Raw genomic sequence first — 25573 nt, 5'->3', positions numbered from 1 at the left:
ACTACCCTTGAACGCTCTCATCGCCGAAGCCGGATCTCTGTCAGATTATGGTTCGCAGACCAGCAGAGCACCAGCGACGCCATGCGATCAAGGTCACACAATGCACGCGCCGAGGAAACCCTCAAAACGATGGCAACTTTCCCATGTACGACATCTGGACCTTCTGTCGCCAATCTCACGGTTTGCTGAATTAGTATTATCTTATCTACTGATTGTCTAAACCTGGTTTTTCAAGCGCTCGACCTCACATTTCTTCGTCTCGGTGGATTAGTCTGACAGCATCTACGTGTATGTGACTCTTGAATGGATCGATGTAATTGATCTTCGCTTCCCAACGGTCGCCAACCTGATACTCTCCGACTGGACTGTTTGAAAGGATAACGTTCATACCATACCCTTCGAAGAACCCTTTTGACCCAGTGATTGGATCTGGTCGTTTAACTCTCACTATGAAAGTTTCTGGTAAGGGTGCCTCCTGGTAGTAGAAGGCTCGTATGAATGCTTGTACAGCCCAGAATTCACTAGAGTGCGTTTTCGCCCTCCTGATAATTCTTTCCCGGGGAGAAAGAGTGATAATAGATTCCTGCATTTGGCGATGGGAAAAGGGTAAGATGGGTCGTGGTGAGCCTGCCAATGCTCTTGCATCGAGCTTCTGGCCAGTGCGTGCCTCGAACCGTAACGCAGCTTCGATCTGCCAGTGGGCGATCATGTCGCTGAATCGCCGCAGCGGGCTGGTGACCTTGATGTGGGCTTTAGCGCCAAGAACGTGGTGAGGGATCGGTGAGGAATGTGCTATGGAACGACCCAAAGCGCCAAGGTACAGTTGTGCAACACGCATGCTTAAGGAGCCGTTCTTCTCCAGATGTGGGAAAAGAACCTGTTCGCGAAATTGTGCCAAAGGAAGAGGCGCGCTTGGAGACTCCACTGTGCCCCTGAACATGACGGGAATGTTACGCTCAGCACACCAGGACCCTGCCGTGCGGCACGCGAGAAGCATCATCTCTTCGACGATGTTGCTGGAAGTAATGGTGCCAACAAAGTATCCGGTGTCCTTGGGAATTTCACCGCGAAGCTCGATAATTGGATCGCCAATCACTCGCCGTGATTTTCCAATTGAAGGTGGCATCCAAGTTAAGCCTCCTACATTGGGTTTCTCATAGACAGCAACTTCTGCTTTGTCTGGCCTGCCAAGTCGGACACCGCCAGCAGCTTGGCGCCCCTTCCATAGAGCTTGACCTGCTGCATACAGATCACGAAGGTTTTGTAGTTGCTCAGCAGCTAATCGGGGCGAGGGACGGCTCCTCTTGTCAACATGAGGGTCACCGCCGACTACTAGACGTTTAGCTTCTCCTGGTAAATGTTCATCTAGATAAGTCGCGAGTTCTTCGGGAGTGATGCTAACGACCTTTCTTATGATGCCGTGCTGAATCTTGGTCTCGAGCGTATATCCAGAGTCATCGATTCGCGCGCTGAACGTGATGACAGGCCGGTTGTTGGCAAGACTGAAATAATTCTGCGAGGCCCAGGAAGGTAACATGGCGAACGATCTCTCTGGAGTGTAAACACTTTCCGTCATATGAGCAGCGAGGCCTGACAAAACGTGAGACTTATTGAAGAAGGCCGTTGGATTGGCAACATGCACATGTATCCAATATTCCGACGGACTTCCGTGTACTCTTTCGATGGATACACCGTCATCGATTTCTTTGGCATCAGCGGAGTCAATGCAGTACACCGTAAGTGGACCCCAATCACGACGCATGTCGGCCATGGCGTCCTGGAAATCTGGTCTTCTCCTCGTCAATTCAGCTTTCGTATTGAGAAGCTCGAGGTTTCGGGACAGGCGAACGGTCGGCAACATCAGATTCTCGTTGTAGATGGCACGATTCTCAAACGGCGTGGTGACTCCAATCTCTTGCAAGAGGATATGCCCCGCAGATTTCCCCATAACCGGAAATGGCTTGTTTTGCGAATCTATGTCGTTGTAGCAACCAGTGGCGTGGAGAATGGAAGCGCAGGCCGAGTGCAGATTTGGCATACTAGCGAACTGGTCCATGAGTACCCATGCTTGCAAAAAGCTGACAATTTGTTGATCGGTCTTGGTGAAGTCTTCGCCCAAGATGGTCGTCTTTATACCGGGCAAGTTTTGCGCCGATGATACTTCGGATTGATCCGGTCCTACAAAGCCATGGTTTAATTGGCGACCTTTTCGACTCTCTGCGATGAGACGCTGTGCTTTTTTTACGAACTCTCGGATGTACTCAGCACCGGCGCTGCGGTTCAGCTGCTTATTGTTTTCGTTATTGGCGAGCGCAGCTTGATCTTCTCGGTAGTCTCGGACCCATTCATGTACAGTCTCCACCATTTCCACATCAACCTTAGGTCTGATGGCGAAGATATTGGTCAAGCGTTGGCTGTGTACATCCGAGCGAAATCGGAACTCATTGTGCTTGAGGGCTTTACGTACGGCTAGCAGGGCAGACGGTGATGGCGACCATGTTGGGTCATCTTTCCCTAGCAGCGTCTTCGCGATTTGCGGTAATGTCATCATACGAGTGCGGGTGGCGTCGGCAAGGGTCGAGTAGGCGGTGTCAAGCACTGGCGCATTTGTTCGGTAGATGCGCTCTGATTCTTCTGTGAGTTGAGAGAGCAGATCCTGAACAGGGGCGCCTAACTTCCGCGGCACTTGAATGCCATGATCTGGTAGCACGCCCTCAGTCTTCGTAGGCAGATATGGAATCAAAGGCTGCAAAGCGGCGGGATTGATTGCCCCAGGCACTGCAAAGGAGATGTGGCCCTGCTTAGAGTGGACCCATCGTCCGTTGACCGAGTAGAATTGGCTGGTGAGGTCCAATTGCTGCACAAATACAGCCAGAACTGGTTCACGTCCGGGCATGGACAGCTCGACGACATCTCCTGGCTTCAGGAAAAGTCCGATGGTGACAAGCTCGTCGTCCTCATCCTCATGATCCCGCATCTGTCCATTTCCTTCTAGGTCTTCATCGGCCTTGCTTCCATAGCTGAGCTTGGCCAAGTTGTTTTGAATGTCGCCGTGGGCCGGATGGTTTTCGAAGGCACTCAGTGCCAGCTCATCTGGTCCGCCGAATTGCTCATTCCATTGTTCGAGTCGTTGCCGTGTAGCGAGCTTATGACGGGATGGGTGTAATAATGTTGGGTCTATCGAAGGTTGAACGGGCGAGTTTAGGGCGATTTGAGAGATCTATGACGGTCAGCTTGACTCTAGCGATCATTGAGGTTCGCAACAAACAGGTTGAGTGGCGTGAAGAGCGCGTCGCGGAAGGCGTGAGGCGACTTTCGGGGCAAGTCCATCTTTGCGCAGGACCCTCTGCGTGAAGGTTCGTCGTTGGTTAGCAAATCGCCATTGGCACTGCCAGCAGATACTCGGCGTCTGTGATAATGATTTGAACCCTATCATGTTGTGATTCTGTGAAGTGCATTTGGTTCTTCCCCCATGTCAAAAAGTTGGGGAGGCGCGACCTGTCGGATGGTCCAAGCTTACCTAGTGTCGCCGCATTGCTTCCGCGAACTCACATGCTCTGCTTCTACTCCTCCACTCTCCCACACACAAAAGGTACGTTTTATTATTTACTTTGGTACTTTCTGTCAATTTCGTGATGATTTTAAAAATTATAGCATGTATTATCCGACCAGCGCTTTGCGTTGGAGGGCGGAGCAAACTTTTTTCTGACCCAAATTTCACTCCTTCTACGCACATCGCAACACACTGTGCTACGCTGACAGACCAAAGTATCCATAGACGACCATCATGGCACCATCGAAAGCGCCTACGGGCCACTTCTCGATATTGTACTTCGCCGCCGCGTCGACGTTCACAAACAAGGCCAGCGAGCATCTGCCTGCGCCCGCGGAAGCTCGCAACCTCTTTTCTAAGCTCGAGGAGTTGTATCCCGGCATTAAAGACAAGGTGCTAAGTAGCTGTGCGGTGACAGTCAACATGGCATACATCGACATTGATGGTGATGATGCTCCTGACCTTGAATTGGTGATCAAAGATGGCGACGAGGTGGCTATTATTCCGCCTGTAAGCTCGGGATGAGCAGGCAAGTGGCAGAGATTACATTGCCACCAATGCCGAACGGGAGATGAGTGCACACGCGCTCACAGAGCATCGATATTTGCGCGGAGCGCTCCGAATGCGAAAGCTCTCAGTGTCTTCTCGGAGCTTGTTCGCTGGTTTGTTTCAGTGAAGGATCAGAATCTAGGCTGTCAGGCCACACTCAGCTAAATGAGGAATTAATCGGTCACTCGTACCACGACACTATACTGCGAAACGGCCGCGCCACACGGGGTCGCACTTTCCAGCGCGGTCCAATTCGGACAGTATGCTACGTAGAGAGATGTCTTTACTAATGGACGTGAGTGCAATGATTCTGTGTAATGATTCTTTGAGTGGAATGGATTTCAATGTTGACGCTTGACTTTGTCCGTTATGCTACGTATGACACATGGTGGGTTGACTCAACGCGTAAGAGCGCGTTCTGTCCTTCTACTTTAACTCGGGTGACAACCATCAGGAGGAACACAGAGCGGGGATGATTCTACGAGCATTTTTTCACATGGGATAAGGCCCTACAAGTTTTACCTTTTGTACTGCTGTGTCGACTTGTTCTTCGGCTTGGCGCCTCGCCTAGTACGTCAGTGAGGAAGGAACTCCACCGCTCCACTGCAAACGCAATCCCGGCGGCACCGGTCTGTTCACTCCCCGACGCCGACGAACTCGCCAACCACGCAGCTATGGCGGAGAACATTGATCCGCGACTGCAGCAATTCAGCTCTCTGCCCCCGCGTTCTCTGGCGCAGCAGTCGTACACGACCGGTCCGGCGCAGCCACTGCAAAACAGCGCGACTCCATACTACCTCCCCACACCAAACAATGCGCCGACGCGGCCGAGCAACATCGACCCGGCTTTCGAGCAGACATCACCGACTGGTCCAGAAGAATCGCACGACGAGGACGACCACGATGACGGCGATCTCGATGGGTATATTGCGCCTCAGCAGACTCGCAAACATCATCTTGCTGACAGCGTCATAGAGCCCATGGCACGCCCGGTTCCGGCAAGTCTCCGCACGACCTGAAGAGGCCGCGCGCCTGCGATTCATGCCGGGGACTCAAAGTGAGCAGTACAAAGTCTCAATTGTGAACACCTAAGTTTACCCATTCCTCCAGGTTCGATGCGACCAAGAGCGGCCTGAACAGCCATGCAAGCGCTGCGCGAAGGCCAACCGTGCATGGTAAGGATACACTGTCAGGTCCCAATTCCAGAGATGCACCATGTTTGTCCTAAGCCAGCCTGGGATATTTTATCGCATCATCGTCTTGGGACGCTTGCCACTGCGCCGTGCTGATTTATTGTCGCCAGCATTACGACCCCACCGACCCGAAAGCGCCAGAAGAAGGCCGACAGTCGAGTTGCCGAGCTAGAGCGCAAGATCGATGCATTGACCGCCACCCTGCATGCGCAAAAGGGTGCTCCAGAGCCCAGAAACTACCCGGGCATGCCACAGTATGAGGGTGGTCCCACACCATACCCACAACCAGAGGGAGGTTTCAGAGCCGGCAGTATAGTGCACGACTGGTCGAATGCACCTTCGGCACAGGAGCGTTACCCAGACATACCGCCCGGGTACGGTCCTGCCCAGAGCATGCAACGTGGGCCGGATAACAAGCGGAGGAAGCTGGTCGACGGGAGCAGTCATACTGCCGTAAGTCGAAATGTGTCGCTTTATCACCATCCCTAACGCGACCAGACAATACCCGAAGATATGGACGCGGTTCACCGTGATCTGATTGAGCATATCGACATGAAGCGCACCGGAAGGAAGGGCATCCACACCGATCACTCAAATATAAATACGTTGATCGATAGTCTCATGACTCCAGAAACCGCGGAGCGCATCTTCCAGAGATACGTGAACGAGATATGTCCGCATTTTCCTGCAGTGCCCTTTCCGGCGGGTACCACTGCACGAGAGCTGAGGGAGAAGAAGCCGTTGCTTTTTCTGTCAATTTTGGCCGGCTCATCACACGGAGCTGCGGAACAGCTGGTTTCCCAGGACGTACAGCGTGATCTCACTAAAATCCTCAAGGACCAATTTGCCGATATCATCTGGCGAAATGGCGAAAAGTCTCTGGAAGTGGTCCAAGCGCTGCAAGTCGGCGTGCTATGGTACCGACCGCCACTGCATTACGAGCAGCATAACTTCTATATGATGGTCAACTGTGCCGCAGTCATGGCACTTGATCTTGGTCTCGGGAGAAGGAACACACCAACTGTCATGAAATTAGCCGTGGGCCCTTTCCGTCGATGTCACCCGAACACCAGTAGCATCGAGTCACGCAGGACGTTCCTTGTCTGCTACTACCTCTGCATGAGCATCACCATGGTACTCCGGAGACCAATTCTGTTGCGATGGACCAAATATATGGAGGAAAGCGTGAAACTTCTCGAGACTTCTCCCGAGGCGCTTCCTTCGGATAAGATTCTCTGCCAGCACGTGAAGATGGCGCATATCGGCGAGAACATATCTGTGCAATTTTGCATGGATGACCCTTCTGTGGAGGTGGCTATATCAGAGCCCAAGGTCATTTACGCTTTGAAAATATTCGAGAATGAACTCCAACAACTTAGGGACGATAACGCGTCTCTATTCAAGGATGTTGATCGTAAGCCGCACATACCTTTCGCCACGAAGGTCTGCTAACCTTTAGCAGCCGCTCTGCGACTTGCTGAGCATGTTACGAATCTGTATATGCACGAGATTGCGTTACATCACAATCAAAGCCCTGCTGATTTTCAGCCACCTTTTCCACAGGAAACATTTGCCTCTGGTGTGTCTTCCAAGGAAGCTGTAGGCCCTGCTCATATCGGCGCGCTTGGCGAATGTCTCACGGCCACGCACGGCATTCTCGATACTATTCTCAGCGTGCCTCTCGACACCCTACTTACATTACCTGTTATTTTTTGTAAGTTGCCGAACCGCTGATGTAGGTTCTCAACTGATGATCATTACGTAGGCGTGCGAGCAATCTACGCGATCGTATGCTTGATGAAAATGTGGGTATCTGTTACGAGCTCGGGCGAAGTTGGGAACTTTATCAACAAGGATCTTCTGCAAATCGAAGCCTACACCGAGCGCTTGGTCACAATGTTCAACGCCATAGTATCTCGCGATGCACAGTCCCCACATGGCAAGTTTTATTTCGTGGCGAAGCGATTACAGGAGCGTTTCGCCCATATTAAGGAGGGGGCATCGAAGACCGAGCATTCGTCGGATGGGAACGAGGACTCGCGCTCCTCGACTACCAAATCGACGTCCAAGCCACGTTCGCGCCAATCGTCCCAAAACCAGACACCCCTTCACCTACTCTCCGAGGTCGCAATGGGAAGCAGCAACACCGCCCCTTCCCAACCCGTGTCCCAAGCCCCCTCCCAGCCGCAACAACAGCAGCAAGCGCAGGCTCAGATGCAGCAGACACAGGCGCCGCCACAAGCATTGCAAAGCTGGTATCCAGGTATGCCAAATCAGCAGCTTGCGCCGGATATTATGGGCATGCCGCAGGGCAATTTCGATCCGAACTTCGACTTCACTCAGTTCGATTTGAGCACGGGCTCGGACGCTGATCTGAGTGCACTGTTCATTCCTGACAGCATGATGTGGAACTTCCCACTGGGTAGTATGCAAGGGTACGGTAGCTTCTAGATTAGACGACGCTACAAGTTGATGCCATGGGATGGTGTACGGCTTCATGAGTCTACGATTTAGGTTCTTGCACGGTGTCTTTGTAGTAGCGAAAAGCATTCGCAGTTCTACCTGCTGTAGCTTAGTCAAGATAGATGAAGTGGGCCTTGATGCCTTTAACCCATGCATGTAATCTTTGCGGTGCTCAACAGTCCAATTAGATGTGCTGCGTTTGCGGAGACACAAGCATCTTGACTGACTACAATTGTGTGGATGTGGTAATAGGCTTTACAATATCATATCGCAATTTCCAAGAATTCGTTGTAAAGTGAGTCACCCTAGGATACAAAATCTACATACTGCCTGGTGACCTTGTTTGTTGACAAGCTAATAGCCGGACCTTCATGTCGACACAAGAACCACATCGCCTACATCATCGGGCCCTTGATGATCCTATGCTGACCTAGCATGCTCTAAAGTAGTCATCGTTGACCAGCGTTCAATATGTGCCCAATCGTACAATCAACAACTCTCCCCGTGATGCGTCATGCACCCTAGCCCGGAGCTAAACGGCGCACGGCGGCCGCGAGGCTGCACCCTTACTACGACCGGTGCTACCATAACCACAGGGCGCCTGAAGCCACGCAACGGCATCGGAAGGCACGAAACAATCGATTTCGAGTGGAATGATATACGAGGTGGTGTGGGGTCGAAGCAGGACGGTGGGAGCGGCCGCCGGAGTAGAAGGGGTCGAGCGGATGCGTAAAGGCTGGCTCTCGTCCGGTCCGGTGGGAAGCTGTGCATGAGGGTGCCATAGGAAAGGTACGTGAGGGACATGTATAAAAGGGCTGGGTTTGGATGTCAAATCGTCACTTCTAACTCAACTCAACACTCTCAACTGCCTGATCCTTTGTAAAAGTACTCGCTCGTGCTGGACGCTCTGTGAAAGAGAAGCTCGGCAAAAACAAGATTCATTGAGCTTCGTATTTCAGACGACCACCACATATATTCAGCAAACAATGGCTTCTTCACAACCCCTCGCCGGAAAAGTGGCACTTATTACCGGCGCCTCGCAAGGTATCGGCGCAGCAACCGCGCTGCAACTCGCAGAGCTCGGCGCCAAAATCGTCGTTAATTATTCCTCGAACTCCAAACCCGCTGAAGAATTAGTACAAAAGATCGGATCCGATAAAGCAATCGCCATTAAAGCAAATGCCGGCGACCTCGAAGACATTGAGCGACTGGTCGAGGAGACGCTCAAATGGGGCGGTGGCAGGATCGACATCCTCATTCCAAACGCGGCGGCAGGAGCACTGGCGAATGGACTGGACAATACTTCAGAGGCGGACTTCGACAGCGTCGTGGGATTGAATGTTAAAGGGCCGTTTTTCTTGGTACAGGTGAGATTCCGAGGACAAGACTGCTGTAACTATTAGGCATGCCTGACACGTGAATAGAAAGCAGCACCCCACATGCCCTCCGGCGCGCACATCCTCCTGGTCTCCACCTCCCTCACCGGCCTCTCTAACATCACGCCCAACTACCTGCTCTACGTGACCACCAAAGGCGCTATCGAGCAGATGACGCGCGTGCTTGCGAAAGATCTCGGCCGCAAGGGTATCTTGGTGAATGCGATTGCGCCAGGGCCAACCGCCACGGCGTTGTTTTTGAAGGGGAAGAGCGAAGATTTGGTCAAGACTATAGCGGGGTGGACCCCGTTTAATCGATTGGGGACGCCGGAGGATGTTGCGAGGGCAGTGGGGTGGTTAGTGGGTGGAAACACATGGGTGCACGGCCAGACCATAAAATGCAATGGGGGCTTGGCCTGAAAGAGCTGAAATGCATGATTTCACGCATAGTATTAAGTGATCTACAAACGCTTGCTGCCTCTCTCCACTCACGATTTGCACATTCACATGCTTCAATCATCGCAGCAGAAGGAGGCTTTGGAAAGACATACGAACGGCGGCTCCTAATCCATTCAGATGAAGGCTTTATATACTTGTGTCCTACCGTTTCCTCCTACTGAAGCACTGTGGCTCCTTTCAGTATCGTTTTGCAACTCCAGGTTCAATGGCTCTAACATTGGGAGTTATTAGAGGCTTGTGTCGTACAAATGTCTGACCAGCGCGTCTCACCGATTTGCAACGAAAGGTATTTACTGTCACCTTACTCCTATCACATCCCTTTTACCGTTTCTCTATTTTGAGATGGTCTAACAAGCACTTTCAAGTCAATCGTCCAAAAGGTCTACAAAAACTCAACTTACCCACCTTAGGTGGTCCTTGTTGTCACCAATCCCAAAATGTCCTTGTTCGAGAGGAAAAAGGAGCAAAAAGTGGCAAAAGAAGAGGTCGTGCCCGGAATCGAACCGGGGTTGCCGGAATGTCCTGAGATGATCAGAATCCGGAGTGATAACCGCTACACTACACAACCTTTGAAGGTTGGGGCACAATCCAATGAATTGATGCTAATCTGGAAATTTTCACAGTATATATAGCATTTGAAGAATTGGGCAGCGAGCCGTTACGTTGATCGAGGTGTACCACATTAAGATGCATGGTGCGACATGTTTGTGACAAATTTTCCTTGTGAAAGGTTGAGTCAAATTTTTACCCCGCCACATGCACGCTAAGTGGGGGTTCCGCGACAATACGGCAACACAACAAAGAAGTATCAGGCAACATTGAGGTCTTCGATATCAAAAGAGTCTTGAAATCCAGCAAATTGTTCTATGCATTGCATGGACTTCCGTGTCGGAACTCTGGTTTGGTAAGCTGATCGAGAGTTCGCGAACTCACTGAACAGTTTTCTGTACGTGGGTGAACAACAAAAGTCTTTACGCCCTTCCAGGTTGGGACGTAGCTGGACAGTCATTCAAGCCCGCAATCATTTGCGTATTCAGGGTCAGCCTCTTTGGAATCTGACGCGTATGTTCGTAACACACCTGCATGCAGAAGATATGTGACAAAGGGCCCGCGTGCGATCTCGTGTTGATCAGGCTCTGACAATGAGACAATCGCACAGTAACAGTCGTTGCCCTCGCAATATCTGAGCCTTACGGTCAGAGCAATGTTGAGTATGAGATGGAATCAAGGCGGACCTTCGCCGGGCATTTGTTTGGTCGCAGTAAAAACATCATCATAAGAACGAACCCGAAATCGTTCGGCCCCATACTTCGGACTCGCATACTAATACGTGCAGCGGCGCAAACATAGCTCAGAATTGTGGTCCAAATCTCCGGGACATGTTTCCAATCTCATGATAGTGGGTACAGGCGTAAACGAAGGAAGATAGCGGAGATTATCAGATCTGCACTTAACGCCGTATCTGCATGTAAACACCCATTTCTGTGAGACGAATTACTTTTGCCCCTCGTGTTCGCAACATTCCGGCCTTGCTGTGTAAGGCGGACAGTCCCGCTTGCTGCACAGATGAGGCGTGTTTCATCATACATTGGTAGATCATAATAACATCAGAGCGATCTCCGAATGCGCGGTGCTGCATGATCAACTCAAGCAGGTATGACCTGCAGCAGTGTGGACATCTGGAGATTGAGCAGACTAACTTTTTGCAATGTCAGATATGGACAGTTGCTTCGCTACAGATCATGATATTGTTTGCACGATCGGTTGGCAGAATGGCCCTGTTCGTGATAACACACGGCAAGAGAGCTTTCGCGCGAGTTCCGTCTACAACAGGTGAACCAGCTGCCAGGGAAGCGTAAGGCGGGTGGCGTTACTTCGGTCATGCATCATCCTCGGCGAACGTATATAGCGCGGATTTAGGCCCACATTCAGCTTTCAACAGCGCGGTGAAATCCGCGGACGGCAGGTTCTCCTGAGGATCCAGGCGAACCTCCGTTGTCAGGCTTCAAGAAGATGGATGTTGCTGGATCGGAACCAAAGCCCTCGAGTGAGACATATGATCGAGGCGAATATCTGCCCGAGTCGCAATACTTTCCTTGTCCCTCACACGCATGCGTTTGCGAGAACCCTGCCGAGGTATGTGAAGCGGCAGTAAACATGGGCTTGGGCCACTACGACCGCTGTAGACGCTATTGATTCCAATCCTGCCAGCAATAACAGATGTAGCAACGTGTGTACAGGTCAGACTGACTTGAGCTTTACCGAGGCTGACTTGAATTTTGGTTAGCGTCCCACTAATCCTAATTAGTTAAACATGTTTAAAACATTTTTAAATCTTATTTAAATCTTATTTAAATTATGTTTTAAACATGTTTAAAAAGATAACTTTAAATAAATAAAGTATATAAAAAATATTAAAAATATTCTAAATAACCCTAATCTTATACTAACTCTAACCTTATACTAACCCTAATTCTAAGTTTTCTTTCTTTATTTTTTAAAATATATTTAAATCTTATTTAAATCTTATTTAAATCTTATTTAAATTATGTTTTAAACATAATTTTAACATATTTCTTAATATAGTTAAATATATAGGTGAGCTAACCTAATGTTACAAACTAGATAATGGTGGGGAAGTTTAGGCGCTTATAAAGGTAGAAGATATAATAACTAGAATTATAATAAGATAAGGATACGCTAAGTTACTTAGATAGTAGTTATGTAACTTACTTAGCTACTTAGGGTTCCTAAATAACTAAGTAGCTAAGAGTTATTATGTAACCTACTTAGTTATTTAGGGCTCCTAAGTAACTAAGTAAGATCCCTATATAGGAATATAAGAATAAACCTTTATACTTATATTTAACCTAAGTTTTAATCTATTATTTAGATTTACTTAGGCCTCCCTTATTAACTTATTATACTTTATAAGATACTTCTATATTAATAAGAACCCCTTCTTCCTCCCCTTAGTAAGTCTTACCTAAGAACTAACCTTAACCTATTTAGGACTAGCTACCCTCTCTAGATTTAATATCTTAAATACCCTTAATATAACTATAAGGACTTCTACTTCTTCTATAGCTTTAGATAATAATACTATTACTCTAATAGGTAACTCTAAGAGTAAAGTATATAAACCTAATTTATACTATAGTAATAGAAAGTATACTAATATCTAGCTTCTTTAGTTAGACCTCTATTTCTTTAAACTTAATAAATAACCTAAAGATAAATAAAAGATTATTTTTATAGCTACTTATATATAAGGTAATACTAGAGAATAGATTTAACCTTACGTAACTAAGTATCTAGAAATAGACTATAATAATAAAGATAAGGAATACGTAGATAACTATATAGACGTAGTTAATATTATTAAAGACTATACTAACTTTAAGAAATATCTTAAATAGATATTTAGAATTACTAATAAGGTACCTATTATAGCACGAAATATTTAAACTATAATATAATAACGATTAGTAGCTAAGTATATAGTAGAGTTCTATAAAAATGCTATATAACTTAACTAGGATAATAAGTTACTAATAATAATATATAAATAAGGTCTTAAGAAACCTCTATAAGAAGAACTTCTACGTAGTAGAGGAATTATTAGAACCCTTAATAAATTATATAATAAATTAATTAGGATTAATAGAGAATAGTTTACACTATAATAGGAATTTTAATATAACCTAAGGAATATTAGTTTTAGATAACTAGTACCTATAGTCTATAGAGTGCTACTAAAAGGACCTTAACGCTAATTATAAGACTCCTATAGATACTAGCTAATAGAAGATATCTAGTTTAACTACTTAGGTAAAGGAAAAGAAAAAGAACTAGGCTTTTATAAGCCTAATATATGTATCTTAGATAGAACCTAATACTAGGGGACTAAGACTTATATATATTTTATATATAGTAAACTAGGCTATATTACTAGGAACTATAGATCTAAGAATAAGGTTATTAGGTAGTTAAATATACTTACTATCCTAATAAAGGAAATTAAGGATAAAGAATAGACTATTATAAACACTATTAATAACCTTATACTTAACGACAAATCTAGATTAGAGTTATTAACTAATTCACGACTTTATAAGGATATAGAAGAAGAATAATCTAAAATAGTAGATAAGAAAGTTAAGTAGATACTAATACCTTATCTATAGTTTAAAGGTAAAGAAGTAATCTTTACTAATAGAGTAAATATATAGGAATACTTAGATAAACTACTAATCTAACTATAAAATAGAGATATATTATTATTACCTATAATAATTTTACTATTATTCTCTATACTACTAGAAGCTTATAATAAACGCTAACTAGAAATTATTATAAAGGAGGACAGATAATAGGTAGATTATAAATATATATAATAAGACCCTAGTAAACACTTCTATAATAAGAACCTAGACTATTTATAAAAGTACTACCTAGACCACTAAAACCTATAGCACTTAAATATCTAATAGATTAAATATAGATATAACTAGTGCCTAACCCACTATAGAGCTAAGGAGCTATATAGAGGTAATTAACTACTAAATAAATAATAATACTATTAGGAATAGTATAATTACCTAATTAATAAATGCGATAAATATCTATAGGATAAGTAAGAAAGGCTATACTTCCTAAGTATAAATAATATATAAAATATAGTAACTAGTACGCTCTATAATAGGATATACACTTAAGACGGATAGTAAACTTACTTAAATACTAATTATAGTAGATACTAGGATAATAAACGTATCTATAGATTTAGTAAGAACCCTAACTAACTAAGAATAATTATTAATATTTATATAGAAATAAATATAGTATAGAAAGGTAAAGCTTCTAAAAAGAAACTATAGTAGAAGAATAACTATAGTAGAAGAAGAGAAGGGTAGAAATAAAAAGAATAATAATAAGGGAATATAGACTATTTAGCTCCTAAAAGAAATAGTTCTTTTTTAGACTAAATCCTGGCCTATAAGGCCTAAGAAACCCTTAAAAACTAATAGATAGGTAGGAAGACGCTATTAGAGAATTAAATACTATTAATAGTAAGGCATTAATTAAGCTACTAGTTTAGCTTAATAAAATATAGATTAAGGCACTATTAGATTTAGGCGTATTAGAAAACTTTATATTCTAAGAAGTAGTACTATAAGTAGGACTCTAGCTAATACTTAAGGACGAAGCTTATCCTATTTATATTATAAATAGAAGCTAAATGCTAAATATACTATATATTACTTATAAAGTTACTGCTATACTTTAGATCTATAGATATAGGGAGATAATTATACTTAATATACTAAATAGATCTAGATATAATATTATATTAGAATTACCCTAGTTAAGGAAGTATAACCTATATATTAACTAGGATTTAAGAACGCTATCCTTAGAACGCTATAAATATACATTATAAGCTAAGCCTACGTAATAATAGAGATTAATAGTAGATAAGAGTGTTATTAATAATATAAACTTATAATAGAAAGTTAAAAAATGGAAATTACCCTTAGTAGATGCTAGTAGGAACTACTAGGTTATAAAGTATAAAAAGAAGAAAGAAAGCATACCCTTAGAAGTACCTAGAGAGTATAAAGTATAGATATATATATTTATAGAGAAGAAAGGAAAGGTAAACCTACTAGAATATTAACCCTAGGATTATATAATTAACCTAGAAAAAGGGAAGACGCCACCCTTTAGACTACTATATAGTAAAATAGGAGAAGAACTCTAGAAAGAATATAAATTTATTAAGATAAACCTAGTAAAAGGATATATTAGACTATTAAAGTTACTAGTAGTAAGTCCCTTTATATTTGTTAAAAAGAAGGATAGATTAGATAGACTATATGTTAACTATTAAGTAATTAATAATATAATAATTAAGAATAGATACCTATTACCTAATATCTTAGAGCTTAGAGATAGACTCTTAAGAGTAAAAGTCTTTATAATAATAGACTTAAGAGATAGATACTACCTAATTAGAATAAAGAAAGGTAAAGAATAGAAGATAGTATTTTAATTATACTATAGACTCTTTAAGTACCTAGTAATACCTTTTAGTCTTACTAATGCACTAGTAACCTTTTAAGCACTTATTAATAATATACTCTATAAATATTTAGATATATTTATTATTATATATATAGACAACATTCTTATTTTTTCTAAGAATAAATCTAACTATACTAAGTACGTATAGATAGTACTAAAAGTACTAGATAAGGTATACTTAAGGATTAAACTTAAGAAATGCTAATTTAACGTTAAATAACTTAAATTCCTTAGATATATTATTACTATAGAAGGAATTAAGATAGTACTAAGTAAGATAGAGAGTATTAGAAACTAGTCTATACTAAAAACTATAAAAATATCTAAGAATTCTTAGAATTCTGTAAATTTAATTAATAGTTTATTAAAGATTACGTAAAGGTTATAATACTATTAATAAACCTTACTAGAAAGGACATGCCTTTTAAATAGATAAATAAGTATAGAATATTATTCTAACTCCTTAAAATAGTATGTATAATAGAACTAGTTCTTATTTATTTTAGGAGTAATAAACTACTATAATTTAAAACTAACGTAAGTAATCTCACACTAGGAGTATGCGTAAAATAGAAATAAAATAGTAAATAGTATCTAATAGCCTACTACTTATATAAGTTTAATAACGTAGAAACATGGTATAACGTATATAATAAAGAACTCTATACTATTATTAAAGCCTTAAAACACTAGAGAATCTATACTCTTAGCTGTTTAACGCTAGAAATCTATATAGATTATAAAAACCTACTTAGGTTTATAATAATAAAGGAACTAACACTATAATAATAAAGATGGTTATAGACCACTAGATAGTATAAGTTTAAAATTATCTATATAGTAGGAAAAGAAAATGGATAAGTAGATGCACTTAGTAGATAAAGTAATCTAGTAGGAGAAAAGGTTAAGACCTACTTAGTAATTCTTTATAGAAATAAAAATAGATCTCTTAAACTAATAGTAGAACTTAACTAACTTTTAGTTATAAACTAAGAAGTACTAAAGTAACTATAAACTAAGATTATTAGATAATACTATAATAACCTAATATACGGACACCTAGGCATTACAAAAACATTAGAATTAATTTAGAGGAACTATATATTTAGAGGAATTAAGGAAGCTATAATAGCGTATATCTATAAATGTGTAGACTACTAGAAAAACAAACATAGTACACATCTTAAGTATAGAGAAATATAACTAATTAAGATACTAATAGCACCTTTTAAAGATATTACTATAGACTTTATTATAGGAATACTAGACTTAATTAACCTAGCCACGAAAACCTTATATAATAGCATTTTAGTAATTATATATTAATTTATAAGCTATATTGAATTAATTCCATGTCTAAAGAATATAATAGCCAAAGAACTAGCTTACCTCTTTTAGGATAAGTAGGTTAGACACCATAGCATTCTAAAGATAATTATTAGTGATAGAGATAAGCTCTTTATATTAAACTTTTAGATAATATTTATAGTACTTATTAGAATAAAATAAAAACTATCTACGGCATATTATCTATAGATAGATAGAGAAAAATAGAAAGAATAAATTAAACTATAGAAATATATTTATAAATATACTATAATAAATAAAAAAATAACTAGGTTTTACTATTACCTATGGCATAATTAGCACATAATAATAAAGTATTAATAGTATTAAGGTAAATACCTTACTATACTATATATAGAAAATATCTAAATCTCTTTAACTAACGACTACTAACGAATATTAACGTAAAAGAAGCCACAGATATAGTAGATAATATAAAAAAAATATATAATAAACTCTAAGAAAACCTTAAGAAAGCTTAATAGTAAAGTATTTTATATATAAACTAGAAACGAAAAATGGCACCTTAGCTAAAGAAGGGGATAAAGTATATCTACTTATAAAGAATCTTTAAACTTAGAAGAAAAAATATAAAAAACTAGACTATATTAAGGTTAGACTATTTTATATTTCTAAATAAATATTACTAGTAAACTATAGATTAGAATTACTACTAGATATAAAAGTACACCTAGTATTCTATATATTACTATTAGAACTAGTAGATCCTAAGACACTAGTTAAAACTACCTTCTATTATAGAGCTAAAGAAGAAACTAAATTTAAAGTTAAAAGTATTATATATATAAGAACCTATAAAGGAATCTAATAGTACCTTATTAAGTAGAAAGGATACCCTAATAGTAAAAATACTTAGGAACTAAGAAGTAATCTAGATAACTATTAATAAAAGGTTAGAGAATATAAATAAAACCTTTAGAACCCTATTATATAATAAAGAGGGTAAGGACGTACCTAGCCACTAGATATAGGAGGAATATTTTTCTAGAAATTAGAAGAAAAATTATCTATTACTAACTAGATAGAGGGATAAAGCTCTATAGAACTAGTAGGCTAAGTAGGCTAAATAGAATCTTTATTTAACTTTACTAATACTATGCTTTCTACTATAATAACTTTACTAGTATACTTTTTATTCTATAATAACTACTTCTTTAACTAATTCTCTTTTACTTAAGCTATATATATAGCTTTAAAAGTAGTATCTTACTCCTTTTATATTTTATCTAATTACGCTTCTAATTTCTTCTTCTTAGTAACTAACTGTAAGAACTTATTTTAAGTAATAGTAATATTACACTTTAAATCTTACTTCTAATACTTACTATACTTTCCTAAACTAATATGGACCTTATAAATATAGGCGTATAACTAATAGAATAAATATTTTAACACTATAATAATGCTATAGTTTTTAATAGTAAAAATAAGGTTATAGCAACGCTTTATAGGATAATAGTTAGTAGGCATAATTCTTTAGGGCAAAGAATAAGAAGGGGAGGGATAATATTATAAACTAGATAATAGTAGGGAAGTTTAGGCGCTTATAAAAATAGAAGATATAATAACTAGGATTATAATAAGATAAGGACGTGCTAAGTTACTTAGATAGTAGTTATATAACTTACTTAGCTACTTAGGGTTTCTAAATAACTAAGTAGCTAAGAGTTATTATATAACCTACTTAGTTATTTAGGGCTCCTAAGTAACTAAGTAAGATCCCTATATAGGAATATAAGAATAAATCTTTATACTTATATTTAACCTAAGTTTTAATCTATTATTTAGATTTACTTAGGCCTCCCTTATTAACTTATTACACTTTATAAGATACTTCTATATTAATAAGAACCCCTTCTTCCTCCCCTTAGTAAGTCTTGCCCGAGAACTAACCTTAACCCATTTAGGACTAGCTACCCTCTCTGGATTTAACACCTGACTTAAAAAGTTAAAATTAAGCCGAGGCTATACCCGTTTAGGCATAGTCAGGTCAGCCGCCAATATCCGAAGTCAGCTTGACCTGAGTCCTTATGTAGCAACGTGTCGCAACCGCCGTCTATAAGTGGCAAAAGAGGAAAGCGCATCTTCGGGGAACCCCAGAAGAAATGAGTCGTGCAGCATCTCTGCCTTTGGCGGTATCGGTTCCAATTCGCTGGAACACGCTATTAAACTTTCCGAAAATCATCGTTCGATAAGCACCAATGCGGTCGGACCGAGCCTGGATTGCTCGTGTATAAACCTTGAGATCACTTGCTCTGAGGTGCAGTTCGTTAGAGATGCGTGATTCTGGTAGCACACACACGTCTTGGTGTCTCGAGTCATTATTTGTGAGGCCGCGGAAGGGTTCGCTAGTCGAACCACGAAGATTTCTTCTCGTTCCCTAACACTGACACTACGGAAGTTCCAATGGACTTCTTTTGTAGGGATGTCCAATATCACTAGGACAACAGGGGTTTCCAGTCCAAATCCACTTCAGCGTTCTCTTGTAAGCCCAGGATCCGAAAGATTTTCCGTGGGACGCATCCACCCCACATCATGATTGACTGACTTGCGTTCCTGGAGGATTTCATGCATGTTCATGCATGGTGACATCTCGCTAATCTGCGGACCCGATCCGGATTCGGCAAAGAGGTAGACGACTAGCCAGCCGTCCAAGCCTTCGGTGCAGCCGTACGCACTTTGGGAACCTTCTTCGAACACGCTACTAGTCTAGACCTTGCATGGCATTCGCGGCCCCGTCATGTTCAAGACCCGTTTTCAGATAAAGAACGAGTTCCGTTCTTGTTAGCTGTAAAGATCGTTCCACCTCAGACCATTTCTTTCCCACTTGTTTAACTGAGCCAGGTTGTCTTTTCTTCAACGAAGTCCTACGTCTAAGTTTAGGAGTCATGCCCTTGACATGGAAAGAAACGCGACCAGGACGGTGGGAGCGACCCCAATCATGCCTGGAGAAAATCAATCTCCTCAACCGAAACGTTGATAAAGCACTTGATCGCGACAACTGGGCGAAGACTGCTGTTGCTAAAGTCGAATTCGACTCGAAACTTGAAGATCCTGAGCACGCCTTGAAGCAAGCGTGGAAGCAGGTCCGGTACAACTACCCCGAAGTCGCAGCGTTTCCCTATGAAGGCACCTACATGTATCGGATTGGAAACCCGGAGCAGGTACAGCTATGGGTGTCGGCGACTTTTGTCATCGAGCGCAATACCAGCATCGATGAACTCTTCGGACACCTCCCCAGGAACGAACAGATGATGTGCTATTATCTTCCAGATACCTCAGAGATACTCGTTCGCTCACCACATTATCGGCTTGATGCCCGAGGTGCAATCTTCATTCTCAATTATCTTATCAAATCACTGGCCAACCCGGACCCAGTTCTCATCTTTGGTGGCTGCGCTGGCAATCTCTCTCCAAGTATCGATGACGCGCTCAATATTCCGTTTGAGTACAATGCGAAGATTGAAGAAGCAGCCGCAAAACGACTGGCCTCACTAGAGCCGCACAATCCTCTCATTGAGCTCACGCCTAATGCTAAACCGAATCGTGCGGGTGCAACTAGGCGTCGTTTCATCAGATTGAGCGAAGCTGAAACGAAGTCGATCACCAAAGGAGCCAAGTCCGCAGGTATGGATTACACCGCTGCAATGCACGCCGCTGTGATTGCGGCAGTCGTCCGACTCGCACCGCCTACCGAGGTTCAAAGCTATATGGCTTCATTCCACTGCGACCTTCGCTACCTGATCCCGAAGTCAAGCAAGACTAAGGCCGCCCCGACAGTCTGCACCGACGCGATCACCACTGAGGTCGAAGTCTCCCCTACAACAGACCTAAACTCGTATTACAAGCAACTTGCGCCGGGATACGCCGCCGGATACGCACCCTACCTCGAATCCACTGCTTGCTTCCACGAGCAACTCGCGAAAAAGAAGTACGCTGACGGTAAAGGGTATGAATTTACAGACGGCCAAGCACAACCTCGTCTAGGTCCGCTCGGTATCATCGACGACCAGCTCACTAAACAGGTCAAGGGCGTGGTGCGCGTGAAGGATTTCTGGCTTGGAGGCGAGACTCTGACCAAACGCAAGATGGTGCATAACTGGATTTGGGAGGACCAGATGGTATTCAGTTGCTGTTACAACGAGAAATATTGGGATGATCAGTTCGTGGAGCATTTCCTGCAAACGATTAAGGATGTGCTGATGGAGGAGGTGGCGAAGACGTCATCATCGAGCTTGTCAAGCAAGCTGAAGGGGATGATGCTCAAGTGAAACGTCGTCTTGGTAGGAATGGGGCGGAGTTCAGAGGTTATGATTTTGGGCGCAATATACACCACTGTCGTTTGGAGCGGTCATCTAGCATTGCTTCGGCGTCTCTTATGAAACGTACATAACTCAATTGCTCTAATACAAGTAAGCGGGTCGGTGTCGCATACTGTGTATGTACCCATACAGTCAGGTTGCGGAAACAGTGCGATCGCGCGAGTCAATATTGAGACGCGAGTGATAGCAGGCGGCTCATTGAGTGATAGCTGTGATGATGAGGCACAGCATTATTGACGATCATTTCAAGGGTATGATTCATGAGCTAACGTTTCTGGAATAAGGCTGTGACTGTCGTGCATAACAACCCTGCTGCGCCGCACGTCCTTTCCTGCAGCACTGCGATGCTTTTATGGTAACTTGGGAACAAAAGTCCATTGCAATAAACCTGCCTGATTCAATACGAACGCGTCCATCCAGCTCCATCGGCAAATTCCAAATGCCGAGAACGTGTGCTTCTCCGCACAAAGAGCAGTGCATACGCCATAGATTTACGTGTCGTGTAGCCGTTCTTACGAAATTGCATGCGTCCTAACGGAGACAACATTGAAAATTTCATATCGCATTCGACACATTCTGCATCTGGTATTGAACTGTGGCCGACGAGCCCGACGCCTGAGATTATTAAGAAATACATTGGCATCATCATGATCCCTTAGTCCCAATCTCCTGAGCCCAGGTCCACAGGAATACCCTGGTCCAGGTCGCGCATGATCTCGTCGATGTTCCATGGCTCCCATTTGTATCCCGGCGGATAATTCGGCGGGATGTTAGGGTCCTGGTCGAGCGATACGCCCGCCCTCATGCCCTTGAGGCACTTCTCTGTGCAGTGTCAGCAAGAGTTGGCTCAGGCTGCGATGAATGCACAGCTTGAATACGTACCATAGTTGCCGTACACGTATTCTTCCGGATCATGAGCCCAGACCCACTTAGGATGCTTCGGTTGCGCCTTCTTGGGGTCAAGCTTAACCTGATCACACGCTAATGTTAGCCAGACTGGTTGCATGAACAGTAATCAGTCTTTGGACATACCTTGTTCCAGTCAGTGTCTTGCAGCCGCTCTGCATTTGAGAACCCCAGCTTCTGCGCACACGCACATCTCAGGAAGCGGAGCCTGACATGGGCTTTCACCGCGTCAGGCACGGCTCCTTTGCCGTCCAACTTGACACCCAACTCCAGACAGCTCGCGAGACTGACGGCGTCCTCGATCGCTTGTGTTGCGCCATTGCCTGAACTGGGCAAGAAGCTATGCGCACAATCGCCAATCTGGACCACGCGGGCACTAGGCGAATGCCATTTAGGTTGAGGATTGCGCCAAAAGAGCTCGAAGTTGACGATCGTGTCCGGAGGCGTCAGAGCAATGAGTTTCTTCAAGATGGGTGCCCACTCGGGGGCTGTGGGCGACGTGAGCGACTTGTCCATGTTTTGCAGGACCGATTCGGACGACACGGTATGGTGCCATGACTCTGCCTCGGTGCCGGTCGCATCGTGATTGATTATCCAACATACGGTACCCTCGCGATTGAGTGTGAGGCCGTAGGCTCCCGGACCGAGGAATGTGCGCACGATAGGGTCCTCGCCTTTCATCGAAAAAAACTCCCTTACTTCCGGGTCCTTGTCAAGCACTTCGACAGGGAACACCGCCTGCACAGCGACATCTGTCAGCATTTCACCGCGGTATGAGTATCGCTTGCACTTACCCTCCACATGGCTCGGCCTGAGCTAGCCGCGCGTACTTTCCCTCCCACGATGGCTTGGCTCTTGCTGCCAATGCCATCGGCAGCAATCACAATGTCTGCCTCGAACTTCTCACCCTCGTCCGTCTCCACGCCCGCTTTGTTCTTGTCCTCGAAATATCCCATGACGCGCTTGTTGAACAAAAACGGAATGCCCAATCGCTGCGCTTGGTTGATAAACATCTTATACACAAGTGGCCGCATCTGGAAAGCGCCGGGCGGCGTGTTCGGATCCAGACCAACGGCACGCAACCTCTCGGACACCCTCATGGCGGGAATCATGAGCTCTCCGTCATGCTTGAACGTCTCGAGGTAGCAGGTTTGCATCGAGATCTCGTCATATTCGGAGCGCATGGCTGGCCAGTGCTTGAAGAACTTGGTACCTGATAAACCCATGAAGTACATGTCGCCTGTCAATGTCATGCGTCAACGGCCTTGGTCCTCATCATGGCCAGCTCTGGGACCAAGCGGATGGGAGAGTCCACACATACCCATTGTGTTAATGTCAGGTCCCCGTTCGAGGACCCGCACGCGGTGGCCTTTTCGTACGCACTCGATCGCCGCTGTGAGGCCGGCAAGGCCGGCGCCAACAATCAATACATTGACGCCGGAATCGGGGTAGTCGCCAAACATCATCGCCGTGCCATCGTAGGAAAGGACGCTGTTTGAGCTTGAACGACGAGAGCCATTGCTTGTATACGGACTCGAGCCCACGTACGTTGGCCGAGTCTCTTCCTCAGGTATATGTATGTAACCCATGTTGCCCTCTGTGTCAGCTGCCAAAGGTTATGGCTAATCAAATAAGGAGTAATCAGGGGTGAAGGTATCCGGGGTCGGTAGTGAGTTAATCAGTCGCCCTCCTTTATACTTATTCTATATCGACAGCATGGGCCATACCTTCTTGGTCAGTAAATCTCGCCAAGGCAAGGCCGCACTCGTACCACTGCGGGAGCCAACATGGTGAGCCGCGGTGCTGCATACTCAGCCAGTCATCGCCAAGGTTGACAAGGTCGATGGTCGGTTGGCCCGTCGGACCCCCACATCACAGCTTTCAGAAAAGCAGATGATATGAAAACGGACGTGCGTCCGTGAAGATAGCAGGGCTGACTGTGGACCAAAACAGATGGTTGCGGAGTAGGGCCGCTGGCGCCTTCCGTCTGTAACCCGCATGTCGATCCCCGTTGCAAGTCTTGGTTGACGTATGTAAGAAACATGGTCGTTTCAGACCGGTGGTATCACGCATCTCAGCCGAGTCGGACAAACATTCAGCCCAAAAGGGTGAATTCGGGTGCTCGCAGCATCGGTGCCTGGCTGGACAGTATGCTCTTTCCAATTGTTGATATCCCTGGGAGGATCCTGAGGAATGTTAGAGGCCGTCTTGATGACCGCCACAGCTTGCTCCAGGTATAGTCCAACGCACCTCTATACCACTTTCGAAACCATAAATACTCCACAGACGGACGCTCTCACAGACGCCGAGGACTCCAACGTCATCCGATATACACGCGCAGTATATGTTACGCAAGTGCCGCGCAAACCGTTGGTTTTCACCCTGCATCAACTGTGCCTAACTCTTGCGTTACTGTCACACTGTTCATCGACGCCGTCCGAATGGCATCGCAGGAACACTCGAGGCCAAGAGACCAAGGTTCGGATCCGTGGAGCCGGCGGTTATGATAGTCACTTTCAACAACAGAACTATCGGTTATGTCACATGTGTTAGCGCGTACTACCCGCCCACGTGCAACGAATCGCAAGCTTGCTAGCGTTCATATGAACTACAAAGGTACTACTGCAGTACTGACCGGACCTGCACCCAGCGACATATGCCAAGCTGGATCTAAGGGCCTATGTCTTGGCTACGCGCGCCACTGCATACCTCTGCCCCTGGGCATGTTCCCATACCACTGGGCCCGGCGTGGTGTTGCGCATAGCCAAGCTCAAGTTCCAAAGTCTTGGGAGTTCTGGGCGACCGCACGTGCGGATGGTGGCTTCGGGTCTCCAAGGTGGGATGTCTGAACACCGAAATCTTGAGGGTGTTAAACGCGATCATGATAGGCGCAGCCACGAAACTGAGGCATGCTGCCGTGTGACAACAAACGTGTGCTGGGCTTTAGACATGACATGAGCTGACGACGGCCGTGAGAGAAGCAATCTCTCCGGGCGAATCAATTGTTACCAATCTTCAAGCGAAAGATGCATTCCGACAAAGATATGCATGGGATCTCGAAATGATACACGAGGCTCACATGTCCGGTCCGGTCAGGAGAGGGCTGGCTGACGGGATGTGTGACCCAGTCTGCAATATCCAATTGCGTCGGCTTGCGAGTCTCTCTAGAACTCTGACTGTGGTATCTTTGCTGCCGGGCGGAGAGAGCGTGTCTACCATCAGTGAGCTGGTTTGAACCGTGGGCACGCTCCTTCTAGATTGCTGATGTATTCGGATCGAGCGCACAGGAAGACATTT

At 44.1% G+C, this 25573-nt stretch overlaps 6 protein-coding genes and 1 non-coding gene across 7 annotated transcripts; 4 read left to right on the top strand and 3 right to left on the bottom strand.

The window, feature by feature from the left end:
* Positions 1 to 244: 244 nt before the first annotated feature.
* Positions 245 to 3330, bottom strand: MSU1 (3'-5' RNA exonuclease complex component; the record flags this gene model as incomplete). Its single annotated transcript, XM_056216239.1, has 2 exons — positions 245 to 3220; positions 3265 to 3330. The coding sequence occupies 2 exons, from the start codon at positions 3328 to 3330 to the stop codon at positions 245 to 247; spliced, it is 3042 nt and encodes a 1013-aa protein (XP_056070486.1).
* Positions 3331 to 3787: 457 nt separating this feature from the next.
* Positions 3788 to 4078, top strand: N0V89_007476 (uncharacterized protein; the record flags this gene model as incomplete). Its single annotated transcript, XM_056216238.1, has 1 exon — positions 3788 to 4078. The coding sequence occupies one exon, from the start codon at positions 3788 to 3790 to the stop codon at positions 4076 to 4078; it is 291 nt and encodes a 96-aa protein (XP_056070485.1).
* Positions 4079 to 4776: 698 nt separating this feature from the next.
* Positions 4777 to 7746, top strand: N0V89_007475 (uncharacterized protein; the record flags this gene model as incomplete). The annotated part of the gene is made up of 5 exons (XM_056216237.1): positions 4777 to 5024; positions 5406 to 5748; positions 5794 to 6709; positions 6758 to 7009; positions 7061 to 7746. The coding sequence occupies 5 exons, from the start codon at positions 4777 to 4779 to the stop codon at positions 7744 to 7746; spliced, it is 2445 nt and encodes an 814-aa protein (XP_056070484.1).
* A 998-nt stretch (positions 7747 to 8744) lies between these two features.
* Positions 8745 to 9554, top strand: N0V89_007474 (uncharacterized protein; the record flags this gene model as incomplete). The annotated part of the gene is made up of 2 exons (XM_056216236.1): positions 8745 to 9125; positions 9183 to 9554. The coding sequence occupies 2 exons, from the start codon at positions 8745 to 8747 to the stop codon at positions 9552 to 9554; spliced, it is 753 nt and encodes a 250-aa protein (XP_056070483.1).
* Positions 9555 to 10076: 522 nt separating this feature from the next.
* On the bottom strand, positions 10077 to 10161 carry N0V89_007473. Its single transcript has one exon. It is a non-coding gene; the product is annotated as a tRNA-Gln (tRNA).
* A 9775-nt stretch (positions 10162 to 19936) lies between these two features.
* Positions 19937 to 21319, top strand: N0V89_007472 (uncharacterized protein; the record flags this gene model as incomplete). The annotated part of the gene is made up of 1 exon (XM_056216235.1): positions 19937 to 21319. One exon carries the CDS (start codon positions 19937 to 19939, stop codon positions 21317 to 21319), a length of 1383 nt encoding a protein of 460 aa, XP_056070482.1.
* A 706-nt stretch (positions 21320 to 22025) lies between these two features.
* On the bottom strand, positions 22026 to 23601 carry N0V89_007471 (uncharacterized protein; the record flags this gene model as incomplete). Its single annotated transcript, XM_056216234.1, has 5 exons — positions 22026 to 22192; positions 22253 to 22340; positions 22403 to 23014; positions 23071 to 23516; positions 23598 to 23601. 5 exons carry the CDS (start codon positions 23599 to 23601, stop codon positions 22026 to 22028), a joined length of 1317 nt encoding a protein of 438 aa, XP_056070481.1.
* Between the last annotated feature and the right edge of the window lie 1972 nt (positions 23602 to 25573).

The sequence above is a fragment of the Didymosphaeria variabile genome (genome assembly GCF_027946475.1).
Source record: "Didymosphaeria variabile strain IMI 356815 chromosome Unknown scaffold_5, whole genome shotgun sequence".
Lineage (NCBI taxonomy): Eukaryota > Fungi > Ascomycota > Dothideomycetes > Pleosporales > Didymosphaeriaceae > Didymosphaeria > Didymosphaeria variabile.
Note: the sequence above shows the minus strand (reverse complement) of the source record. Positions and strands in the feature narration are given on the sequence as shown.